Source organism: Cuculus canorus, chromosome 19 (assembly GCF_017976375.1).
Source record: "Cuculus canorus isolate bCucCan1 chromosome 19, bCucCan1.pri, whole genome shotgun sequence".
NCBI lineage: Eukaryota > Metazoa > Chordata > Aves > Cuculiformes > Cuculidae > Cuculus > Cuculus canorus.
The window spans coordinates 4,187,478-4,200,456 of NC_071419.1; the positions used below are offsets into that span (position 1 = coordinate 4,187,478).

General features: G+C 48.8%; 1 protein-coding gene across 4 annotated transcripts in view; it reads left to right on the forward strand.

The window, feature by feature from the left end:
* The window catches only part of VAV2 (vav guanine nucleotide exchange factor 2), a 149,205-nt gene that overhangs the window by 109,986 nt on the left and 26,240 nt on the right, over positions 1-12,979 (forward strand). For all 4 annotated transcript variants that reach the window (XM_054084152.1, XM_054084154.1, XM_054084153.1 and 1 more), the window contains exons 4-6: positions 508-576; positions 10,005-10,107; positions 12,503-12,601. In XM_054084152.1, coding sequence (XP_053940127.1) covers positions 508-576; positions 10,005-10,107; positions 12,503-12,601 — 271 coding nt within the window. The remainder of the gene's footprint in view (positions 1-507; positions 577-10,004; positions 10,108-12,502; positions 12,602-12,979) is intronic.

The following is a 12,979-nucleotide window of genomic DNA, read 5'->3' on the forward strand; positions in this document are numbered from 1 at the left end:
TGCTTGCAGCGGTGGCAGATGCCATTGGGATGTGGATCAGTGTTCCCAAGCCGGGAAGGTGCTCGCAGGTAGAAAGGCTCCATCTCAGGTGGAGGAGAGGTTGTTTCTCTGTCTTGGCAAATCCAGGCTTGGATCAGATTTTTCCTGAGTTGTTTGTGCAGCACCGGCACAGCGGGGAGTGGTGGCTCAGACATGGGGGCTCTGAGATGCTGTAGATGGTGCAGCTCCTCACTTCAGTGCTCAGATGGTGCCCTGCAGTCAACCAGCCTCACCACCTGGCTTCTTGTCCTGCCGTGCCAGCGCTGCCCGCGGGAAGCAGTGGAGATGATGTCCTCCTTGGGAGCTAATGCCTCAATAGGAAAAAATGTATTTGCAATGAATATTTTGTTCCAAAACACCCTCTGCTCTATGGGATGTGCGGGGCTGGGCTGAGTTCAACTGTGGCTGCAGGGGATCTGCTGTGAGGAGTGAGGCAGCAATAACACTGTCATTCCTCTCCTTCCCCAGGCCCTTCCCGTCAGAGGAAACCACGGAAAATGATGACGACGTGTATCGGAGCTTGGAGGAGCTGGCAGAGTAAGTGGCCTCACCTGCTCACTGAGAGGGGGACACAAAAAGGGAAAAGTTGCAATGTAGTTCCAGCAAAGTCAGATAAAATTTGCTAGCAGGGCTCAGGGAGCCGATCTGGTCGCTTTGATTTTCTTGCCAGGAGATTTTTGTACTCTTACAATAGTCTGTGTTTTCCCATGTAGAGCCCTGGGAGACATCACTTTTAATCAGGTTGAGTTTATGAGTGGCTCAGTGGGAGGTGAGAGGGCCAAGACCGTGGGGACCCCCTCTGCCTGCTAAACCCCATCGTTAGCTGTGAAACCCCGGGATGTAATTAATCCTCTGAGCCGACTGAAGCTGAGCTGCTTGCTGGGACTGGGGTACCCATTGCTAACTCAGAGCTGATCCCCTCGTGTCCCTGTTGGGGCTGCATTCCCTGTGAGTGATTTTTGGGCGACCCCTCACTGGGGACCCATCCTGCCCTTCGCTGGCAGCACGGTGAGATGCGAGGTGATGCTGCTGTGATTTCTGTGTCTACGTTTATCTGGGTCCCTGGTGTCTCTGTGTTTTGCTGCCTGTGGTGATGATATAACAGGCTTTTAAGCAACTCTGAACTACAACGTATATGGCAAAACACGGACTCTATCGGAATTCGATGGCAGTGTTCCCGCTGGCTTTAGGAGGGCTGGGGTTTTACTTATGAAGTGCAGTCTGTTTCATATGGAGGGAAAGTCTGTATGGGTGGATATGTGGCTTTATACAGTCAAATATTATTGTTCCCCAACATAAATAATAAGACTCCTTAATCCAATGAGTTCCTTATGGCTTCAGTTATTACAAAAGTAAATCATAAATTACTAGTGCAGGGAATGGAGTACCCTGGAATATCCCACTCGCAGTTTGCTCCCAGCAGCTGCAGTTTAATAAAATTTTAACTTATAAAGGGATCCTTTTAGAATAACATTTTTTTTCCCCACTCCCCTGTCCTAACATTCTCAAAAATCCTTTCAATATGGGGGTTTAAAATTCCTGTTTCTCTCACCTAGGTGTGGCTTTAGTTGGAGGAAGGTTTGTATGTGAACTTGCAGACAAGCGCTGGTGGGGGTGGCAGCCCTTTCCTAGAAACTGGGGTTTCAGCATGGTGCGCTCGGAGCAGGTGACCGGTGTTGAAGACAGGTTCCCCGCTTTAACTGCTCTGCTGCTGACGGTGCAGCTCCCACAGTGTCAGGATGAAAGCTTCCTTGAACCTTTTGCTCACGGCTGTGATTTGGTCTCTCTGTTTGAGGGTCTGAGATGCCCAAATCCTGTGCTCAGATGACTTAGAAGTTGACTTTTAGTGATTACCCCATTCCGTGCCAGTTTGTCGCCAACTTTTAACTTACCGATTTTTTTCCCATTCTTTGTAAAATCCTTCTCTTTACATCTTCGGTTGGGACCACTGGGAAAGTTCTGTGTCAATCAGCATAGGGGTATTGCACAAATGCCTTCTTCTTGCTCTGTGCTCCCGGTGCAGCCAGATTGTGCACGGAAACAACCTGTGAACTGGAGACAGCATTCACCCAGAACTGTAAAAACCCAGAAATACCCATCAGAGCCCCGAAGCACGAGTGTTGCTGCTCCCGCTGCCTGGAGACACCTCAGCAATAGCCTTCCTTTCTCCCTTTGACAAGCAGCATCTCTCCGTGCTTGACAAGGAGACTTTCATTGGAAATTTGCCGGTCACCATGGTGCATACTGGGCACCGATGCTGGGCGCTGGCAAACCGCGGGGCTGCATGAGAAAGCTCTTTCTTAGCTGCTGCCGATCTCCACACAGCTGAACAAGGGCATCATTCATCAGCAGGGAATGATTCAATCCATCCAGCATCTTTGCATTTAATATTGCTGATGATCCAGCAGCTTTCAGAAGATCCGAGTGCATCCAAAACGCTTTCTTGGAGGGGAGGAAATGGTTTTCACAGCAAGCAGAGAAGTGACCCAACGTGTGGAAGGAACCGCTACCAAACAACGCAACCAGGCTCAGCAATTTTCCCTTTTGTAAGGAAGACCCCTTCATCTGGGGATGTTTTTTCCGTGTTAACTTGCTACATTCGTGCAGCTGAGTGATTACTTTTGCCCTTTAGATCATTTTGGAGGGGTGCACAGTCCTGTCCATAAAATCACTATGAAACACGTGGCTATAAGGGCTCAGCCTGCTGTCCCTGCTGGCCTCAAAGGGTCAGGGTGTGGGTGAGGAGGGACAAACCCAGTGTGCTCTGCACCACCCGGTCTCCCCCTGGGAGAGAGGAGTATCCCAAAGGGAGGTCTCTTTGGTTGTTGTGCTGTTGGTGTAGCAAGCACATGGTAAATATTGAGCGGGTTCTAACAAGACGTTTCTGGGGCTGGTAAAAGTGGGGGCTTGGAGAATGTCAAAGTACCTCATTTCAACCTCAAGTGCCTAAATGGAGCGGTTTTGGTGTCCCCCATTTGAGATTTTGGGTGCATTCCTCTTCTGCAAAGCATTCTAAAGATAAAAACGTTTGTGACGGAAACGCAGGAGGAATTGATCTTCTTCCCTGTGATGCTCTAAAAAAGTAAGGACTTTTCTCCCAGCCATCAGTGAGGTCCCTCTTAGTGTGGAGGAACCATAGCACCCAGGGATAAAAGCCGGCACTGGGGTTGGGAGTGGATCAATGACAGCACTACGAGGGCTGTTTACACTCGCTGCAGAAACAAGCTGTCTGCCTCCAAGTGCGGGATGCTGCTGTGCGTAAAGGGTGTTCATGCTTTGCTGAACCCATTGTGCTTTAACCTTTGGGGTATCGTGGAGATAATGCTGGGCTGCAGGAAGCTCCCGGTCGCTGGATCAGCCGTCCAGCAGATCAAGGCAGATAATTGCCTGGAAACAGCTCTTTATTGGAAAAAAAAGTGTAAAACCCCCCCAAAACAAAAGAACAATTGGTGATGGAAAGGGAAGAGGAAACTAAAAGGGTATCAGGGGAGCTAGAAAGTTCTCAAATTCCCTGTCCTCAGCCTGCTGGCCCCTCAAATTGCTTTGCCATCAGCCAGATGGCAGCCTGCAGAGAGCCTGGGCAGATGGCGAGGGCTGGCCAGTTTGCAAGTGGTGCCTGATCGATACCGAGAGGAGCAGTAAAGGGGCGTTTGTCCTCTGCTGCCTGATTTATTTCTGTGTGCCCTAATGCCTGACCCTCCAGTAGCAGCCGGTTTGGGGGGAGTTTCCCTGGGAAACAAGTAGGGCTTTGCAGTGCTGACATGCGGGTACAGTCGCTAGAGCCTGACCCCAAAAATCAGAGCAAGCCTTGTCCTGATGAAGCTCCTGTGGGTCTGCAGGGATATGAGGTGCCACCTCCTTCATGGCTACGGCGGTAGGCAGTTATCCGCTTACTGCCAAGCATCTTCCCCGCCAACTGCTTTTCCATCTCTCTTGATGGCTGTTTCAGCTGCCCCAAACCATTCTGGTACTTCTGAATTTATACTTAGCATTTAACCTAAATTTTCTCTGCTGTCACTTAAGCGTTCTCTGGTTATTTTGTCTCATTAAATTTATGAGAGCAATTAATTCTGGTCCTCTTTACAACACCAGAATTTTCTTTATCGTGAACCTTCTCTACTTTATGGCACCGTCTCTCTGTGCTGGCGTGAAGCCTGGCAGGCTGGGCTGCATTACATGTAGGGTTTTGGGTTGTTTGGTAGCTCTTTGAAGGATTCAGAGTCAGGCAGAAGTGCAGTGAATGATTTGACACGAATCATTTAATTTCCATAATTTTTACCTTCTTTTCTCCTTTAAAAGTTAATTGCTTTGAGGGGAGAAGTTGCAGGCTGCCTCCGTTTCTCGAGCAATGCTACTTGTTTGTGCACAGACTCTGCCAACAACCTCTCCTGCCAAGAGCTCCTCCCTGAAGTTTCTCCCACTTCTTTCACTGCTGTCACCAGTGTTGCTTCCTCCCATCTTCTAAAACAGTGATGTGATCAGCAGAATTCGTCAAGTGCGTTAAAAAAAGTAATGAATAGAGGAGCCAAGGCAAGATGATAAGTTAGCTGCCACTTTTCTCATTATTTTTGCTGTGGTAGAAAACCCACACATGCCAGCCAGATAAATAAATGGCTTTGTGGTCCAAGGCACTCGAGCCATAGCACTTTTAAACGTGCCTTTTCTTCTTTGTCACCAATGAAGGTTTTTGTTATGTCCTGCTTGTGCCACCTCTAGGATCACGTTAGCTTCTGTAACCATGTGAAGCTCACTCGTGGGATTATAATGTTCCACTTTGAATGGGGAATGTAAAGACCTGAGTCGAATAGATGGCAAGAGACCTCCTCTGCTATTTCCAGACGTGTGTCTCCTTCCAAGTACAATCTGGCTAATTAAAGCCCTGCAAGATCTCGAGTCTGCACTGCACATCTTGCAGTCCTTCACCCTGAAACCAAAGCCTGCCAGATGTGCTACAAATATAGGACTCTGCTTGTCCTCGTCTGACGGAGACTGTGAATGAGGGGGTTGGTTGGATGAACTATCTATTTATAGCTGTAAGTACAGAGGAAGAATGAGAAAGGATAGGGTTGCTGAGGTGAACTGGAACCTCGCAGCTGCCGGGCAGCTGTCTTGGGAACCCTGAAAATGCACTTCCAGCCTGGACCCAGCAGTGGCTCTGGGGTCTTCTGGCTCTTAACCTCGGCCACAGGGCTGGAAATTTGGGTTTGTCTTTTGATTGTCCTGTTTTAGCTCTTCTCCCTCCTCCTTTTTCTTTTGCTCTTACTATTCTTGTTCTTTCATCAGCAGAGCACAATCAGTGCTGTGGTTTGGGCAGGGTTTTGGTGTGGTGGCTTTGCCCTGAGGGCCTTGCTTTGGCTCATCCTTGAATTCTTGAGGTTGGTACAAACTCATCAACTTCCCATAGCCTGGAAGAAGCTTTTATGGATGAAGACATCCCTCAGCGGCCCTCAAGACTCTTGGAGCTTTCCCGTTTTCATGCTTCATCCCCATTGTCACTGCAAGTATGATGTGCAGCGTTTCTTTAGCGTAGTGGACCTGCTGCAGGTTATTTATCGGGTCACCATGGACCGTCTACACCTGTACCGTGGTGGGGGAAGCCCAGTCTGGAGCTCATCTTCTCCCAGAGCCCAAATGCAGACTGTACCCTGTTTTTTGGCCTCGTGCTGGAGGGTTGTTTGCTAGCAGTAGGAACCATGAGACCAAGTGCTTCCTCAAGCTAACTCACTTAGCTTTGGCATCGTATTTGGGGAGATTTGTTTAGAATTTGGTGGCACTTAGGCAGCTGCTGCACGCTGGAGGTGCCAGAGGTCCTTGAGGGACACTATCTCCAGCTTCCTGAGCTCACTCCTTCCGTGTCCCTGTTTGTCCCTTACTCCAAGGCAGCAGCCTGGCATCGGTCCCTCTGTTAACAGAGCTCCTCCTTGGCATGGCTGCTGCCTGCATGGGAGGGCGTTCGTACAGAACAGGCATTGCTAAGGAGGAGAAGCTCAGCCAAAAGCGTTGTTTTTGCCTGAAATTGCCTTAGATATGAAAAGCTTTATTCTTTTCACTTAGAATGAGTTTTCCTGGCGAGGCAAGATGCTGCCAGCCTAAAGCTGGTTACATCCATCCTAATAACAGTAATTGTAAATGCTGGCATTAACTCTGAAAGGTGGATAAAATCCTTTTCCTAAACCCAGAGCTGTCAATGAATCTCCTAATCCAGGCAGTAGATCTTAGGTTCTGATACCCACGGGTAACTCACAGACTCTGCTGCTTTTATTGAAGGAGTAAATTGCTTCTCTTTGTGAAGAACGAGGTGAGGATCTGGCCTCGCTCGCTCAAGTTGTTCAGTCTGTGCGTGACATGCTCGGGATGCTGATTTTATTGCCTCCCACAGCAAGGGACTATGCTAAACATGGAAAATACCTGCCCTGCTTTCCCTTCCCTTCTGGTGTTTAAAATTCAGTGTGTTCTTAGGTTGCCACTGGCTAAAATCATCCCGATGGCTGTTCTCTTTTTTGAGTGATGGGGAGGGCGCGTATTTTCAGCTCTGACAGACTGAACTGCGGAGAGCAATGAAAATCAATATGTGCAAAGCACCGGTGTCAACAGCTGTACACGCTCCGGCGAAGCTCGGCTGCTCCGGCAGAGGCTAATCTGCACATTTTACTGCTCTCCATAAAACTGGCTGCCTCTGGTGTTTCTCGGAGTTGTACTAGGAATGTGTTCTAATAAGTAGCGGTCTGTTGGACAAAGGTATCGTAGTTTTAATACCGCCACGGCTATTGGATATGGGCATCTCTAGTGCCTCGCCTCTAAGCTCTGAAATGGAAGTGTCTTTCCAGGTGACCCCAGGACAGGGGAGTTGTTGTTAGTTTTTGCCTGAGATCAGAAATTGGAGATAGGAAGGGCTTGTCCTGGTGTTGATGAGCAGGAATGAGTTGGAGCAGCAGGGTCTCGGCCTCTTGGTTAGAGCAACGAGAGCACTGAGGAGCAGGATGTGTCCCACTGCGATGGGTGCAGTGTTCGTGTCAGATGGCTCTTGGCAGTTTTATGGTCAGATTTGCTGTGTTGTCCTTCTGAAGGCATCTCTGCCTCTTTTGTGGTGGCCCAGACGAGGTCCAAGCAGGACCAGACTGGTCCAGGTTCACGGGGCACCCATCCTTCTCCAGGCTCGGGGCAGGCAATGTGTGATGGCAAAACCTCCTCAGCATCCCACGTTACTGCGTTTCACACAGTGATGTCCTGCTGCATGCCCAGCTGTGATCCAGAGCTCCTGGCTCCTTGGTAGGGGGAAAAAAAGAAGAGTTTTCCAGGCTAGGGCTGCTGTGCACTAGCAGACAGGGATCTGAGGCTTGGACATACGTGACGCCTGGTTGTGCTCGTGTACAGGAGAGCAGGGCCAGGTCATGCTCAGGATGCAAGGCTTCCCAGGGCCACCTTAAGATGCTGTCTTCTCCTTTTGCACGTAGCCCAGCAGTTGCCGGTGCTGAGCAGACATCATGCAAAGTGAGCTCTGCTCCGGCAGCAGCATCACCGCGGCTCTTGCCGTGGTCCTGTCGCGCCCAGCCAGGCTCCTGCTCGCAACATTAACCCAACCATACGTTTCCTAATGGCCCTGGAGTCAGGGAAATGAAGGATGGAGAGACAGCCAGCAATCCGAGAGGTGCGGGCAGGAAGGGAAGATTAATCAGGAACCGGGAGTTACTCGCTCTGGATAAGGAGTGGAGCTGAGAATATAAATATTGGTACAGATAATAACGGTGACGGCGACGCCTGGGAAGGGGAAGATGGATCACCGGCTATTAGTGGGCATTATTACAGCAGCTGCAGTGCATCACTTGGGAAGAATGGGACGGATACATCGTGCCAGTGTATTTATTTAAAATCCCCAAACTTTTATTAAATAAATCTGCTTTTAAAAATAGAAAGAAGTGTATTTAGGAAAGAAATAAAGCCCAGTTTTGCAAACAGATGTGCTCTGCTCCTCCGTGCTATATAATACAGAGATGTCGAGTGTTACAGTTTGAGCAGTTTCACACCTAAATATATTTGTATGTAATTAATCCCCAAGTTGGAAGAGACGGCTTGTAAAATATGTGAACACTGTTTGATATTCCTGCATTTCGCTCTATCCTCATCCCATGGGCTTGACTTCATTGGGAGCCGTTAGCAATCAGCACCTGTAGATCTAAGCGCTGAAATTATTGTTGTTAATTGGTATTTATTATGGGCTGGATTTTCAAGTGTTCTAAGACTTGGGAGCCCCTGGGGAGGGGTTGTAAAGGCTCAGATGACAATTAACTACCTAACACCATCACCTTTATGTACAGGTTGGGCACTACGCCTCGGTGATGCCTTTAAAGCCGGCGCTTGCAGGGGCATCTCCTAGATGATGCTTGCAGTTCTGAAAATGTGATTTTTGTGTCAATTTATCTCTGATGTAAATATTATTGCTGGGTTCTGCTCGGCATTGGGGCTGAGCATCACTGAGCTGAGCATCTGGTGGGATGGTCTTATAGCGATTGGGGGAGTTCCTACCTCCAGTGGGCCACGTTAGGTTAAAAATCACTCATCAGGAAAGGGATTGTGTGGAAGTCAGTGCCTCACCCTGGGAAACTGGATCCAGAGCTTTTAAACCTGGATGTGGTGCCGATGGCTGGAGGGAGCATGGGGCCATTGCTCGAGGCAGCTGCCTGGGTCAGGCTGAGCTCAGCCCCACGTGCTTCACCCCTTCACAAGGCAGGGCTGGCGCGCTTCTGCCTTCTGCACGGGGCCGTGGATGATGTTTTTAATGTCTTCTCGCTGCTTTGGATGGGTGTGGGCTCCTACAGCAGTTTGCAGCTCTAGTGGGGGGAAGAGAAATGGTTTCTTTGAGGGCAATGGAGCTGGTGGAGGGTCTGGAGAAGGAGTTGTATGAGGAGCAGCTGAGGGAACTGGGATTGTTTAGTGTGGAGAAGAGAAGGCTGAGGGGAGACCTTATTGCTCTCTACAGCTCCCTGAAAGGAGGGTGTAGCAAAGTGGATGTTGGTCTCTTCTCCCAAGTAACAAGGGATAGGACAAGAGGAAATGGCCTCAAGATGCACCAGGGAAGGTGTAGATTGGATATTAGGAAAAATGTCTTTGCTGAAAGAGTGGTGAAGCCCTGGAAGAGGCTGTCTGGGCCAGAGGGGGAGTCACCGTCCATGGAGAGGTTCAAAAAACTTGGGGCTGTGTCACTTCGGGACATGGTTTAGAAGGGACAGAGGGGTTGGGCTGACATTTGGACTGGATGATCTTAGAGGTCTTTTCCAGCCTTTATGAATCCGTGATTCTTTGGTGTGAAGGAACGCATTCTAGAGAATGAGAATTTTGTGAGGAAAAAGCAAAAGCAGACCACGAGTGAGCGCAGTGCTTCAAACATGCCAAAATCCAACCTGTTGAAAATACAATCTCTAGGTAGAATATGGTTAAAGTCACTGTCACAGAAGCTGCTCTTTGTCCTAAAGAAGGGAGGCAGGAGATGAACAGGAGGCTGTGGGCATCTTTGTTGGCAAACGGAGCCGGACCTGGCAGCTGAGCTGGTCCCGCTGGGGTGCTTGGCGAGCGGGTCCATCTCGGCTGGGCCAATTAGCGACGAGCAGCAACTCTGCAGGGGCAAAGCTGGCAGACCAGCAGGCTGGGCATCACAGGCGTGCCTGGCACGGGGCTTGGAGCAGCTTCTTGGCTGTGATCCCTGCTCGTGTCAAGCAGCATTTTGCCTTTTCCAGCCTCCAGTGAGTGGGAGATGTGCAGCAGATACCAATCCGGGAAAAAAAACCAAGACTACCTAATGCAAACAGGGAACGAGGACTAAACATGTCAATGCTGTGGGCCAGGAGAGCTTTCCTATTGTCATGGTTAACCTCTCTCCTTGGTGCGAGAGCAGTTGTTAGTTTGCCTGATCAAGTGACAGCGAACGTGCCTTCTTCATTATTGCTAAATTGCTCTCCTTCTCGTTCCAGCGAACATGATCTGGGGGAGGATATTTATGACTGCGTCCCCTGTGAAGATGAAGGCGATGATATCTATGAAGATATCATCAGAGTGGAAGTTCAGCAGCCCATGGTAACAATTTATATGCCTTTTTTAAACTACGTCTTGATGGGAAGGGAAGGGAGAGAGGATTCCATTAAATAAATGCCAATGACAAGTGATGCTGTGGGAAAGCAAATAATTTTTGCATTGCTCTTTGAAACCAAGCTGCTTCATGAGAGGTAAAAATAAGACGAGCTGGGGTGATGTGGGGCCGGAGGGAGTTCTGCACAGAGTTTCGCAGCCCATCCTGTCATCTGAAGGAGTTTGGGGAAGAGAAAGGGAAAGGGAGAACTAATAAGCCCTAAAAGATAAGCTAAAAATAGCAATTTGCTGCTGAGCCAAGGCAACATGTGTCACTTCAGCCCTTTCTGGGGAGGGGGAGAACGGCAGCTTTGCCTGCTCCATCAGCCAGATGTGCTGTGTCTGCCACGGGTATTTTTAGATCTGGGTGAGCGCTGACTGATCTGTACATGAGGATCCAGCACTTGTTTGGAGCACTCGTTTGCTCTGTCTCCGAGCAGGTAGACCTTTACAGTGAAGCTTTTCATGGCAGCAGGGACCCATATGGCTTTAGGGACAAGAAGCCAACTCCATTCATCACCTCTAAAAGTCTTCTGAAGCTGAGGATACCTGGTGTGCAGCGTGTACAGCCTCCTGGAGGGGCTTGCATTAGCTCTCGGGAGCTCTGGTGCAAGTATCGTTCTGTATGGATGAGCCAGGAAGGTGCTGATGGCCCTTGTGTCTCCTTAGAGATGCTCCCAGCCGCTCTCGCTACCTGTGCCCCAGCGCTGAGAACAGCTGCCCTGGCTTCTGCCAGAGCTTTTCCACCAGAGCATGACCTTCTAAATTCTCTCCCACTCTCTGATATCTGCCACCCCCAGGCTTCGTGCAGACTCTAATTACTCTCTCCTGGCTGCAAACAGTGCTGACAACAATACGTATCGCCCCATAATAAAGCAGGATCAATGGACAAGTTCACTGATCCATTAATCCCTGGAGCGGGGTGCGTGGCTGTGCTGGATGAGGTGCTGGGAGGCTGGGAAGGCAGGGCTTCACCCCACAGAACCCAGCAAACTCACCAAGCTGTGCAGCAGTGATGCTCACATAGTGATTTCTCACCCATCCCAAGCCTGGCTGCAAGTGGTACCAAGACCATGATGATGGTGATTGAGGCATTTCATCCCTTCCCGCCTTGTCTGCAGCCTGAGGAGCTCCCTACATACTGAAAACCTGCCTGTATCAAGGGGTTGGGCACAAAATATTCCTACTGATCCTGCCAAAGGACTCGGAGCTGTTTTGGACACCAGTGGCAGTGCTGAAGTCTGTACAGCTTGTTGGCCACCACTGCTTATATTGTGTTGCCATCAGCTGCAGAAGCCAGTTGGCCCAAGAACTGGCTCTTAGGAAGGTTTTGGTTGGAATTTCTTGCATGAAAGGCAAAAATGGGGGAAAACTCCCACCGTGTGGGTGCCTCACAGCCGGGTAGTGCAGGATTAGGGTCAGTGGAGTTGGCAGTTTTTTACTCTTCCCTCCACAAAGTTTTATGTTTTCCCAGACATCACTGAGCAGTGGTGGAGGTGATGGCTCTGAGTCTCTTTTCTCCACTTCCCTGAGCAAAAGAGTCTACTTTTAATACAAATATCCATGTATCTGTCTAAATCATGACTATTTTTAAGATTTGTTGCAATAGTGAGTGTATAATGCTAATTGGTTTCTTGTATTTCTGCATGCTTCAGATTAGATATATGCAGGTAAGATGCATTGATTAAAATACCGGGTTCCATCCAGCTGATAGGTCTGAGTTGTGAGTTATAAAGGGTTGTACGGAGGGCATCTGTTCCTGTGCATGGACGTTAAAACTCAATCACCGACTCACTTCCCAGGTTCAGAGACTGCACTGACAAGTGCAGCACCTCCCAACGTGTGTTCTCAGCTCCGCTCTACAGATGAAGAAGCCAGAGAAGTGACTTCAGGAGTTGGGGCTTTAAGAAACACATATATTATCAGATTTGACCTAAAATCATGAGTACTGGCAACTCTGCCAGCGGATTTGTATAAGTCTAATGTATTAGTTATGACCCACTTAGGCTCTGTTGTGGGTTTCATCTTAAGCAAAAATATCAGGGGAAACCAATGTTTATCTCTTACTTAGTTTTTAGATGATGATCTTTGTGACCTAGCTCTGATAAACACAAAAAATAGAATGCCTGCCATATTGAATAGTACAGCCAGGGTGCCTTCCTAGTTATTTTGGATAAAAATAGTTTCCTTTAGCATAAACCAATGCTCCCTTGGCTTTCCAAATTCACACTTGTTCGGAGTTTGCCATCACTGAAGGCTGAACTGGAGCTCGACTCCATGTGAGGAGCTTGCTTTGGACCACTCTTCAGAGTATCTGACCATGCGTTGCTTCTCCTTGTTCTAGAAAATGGGAATGACGGAAGATGACAAAAGAAATTGCTGTTTGCTAGAAATCCAAGAAACTGAGGCCAAATACTACAAAACACTTGAAGATATAGAAAAGGTAAGAACTGAGCCATCTTTTCGATACCCTCGCCTTCCACTTCATCACTCGATCGTGCTTTAATCTCGCTGTATTAGTTCTCGCTGCGAGAGCTGGCAGATGTGATGAGGCAGGATCGATGCATTCACATGTAAAATTGGAGAGAAGGGGGATCAAGAAAACCCATCCTGACAAGCACAAATGTGCAGCCTGTAACTGTAGAAGCCAAACAGCATATTTTTTCTGATCGCTGCATATTGGAAATAGGCTGAAACCCATCCTGCTGCGTTCCCCCTACCCTGGGGTAAGAGACTCCCGCTCCTCGCTCAGCCAGGCCGGTCTCGCCGATAAGAGCCGTGTTTGCAGATATCTTATCACTTTGATTGCTACGGAATAATT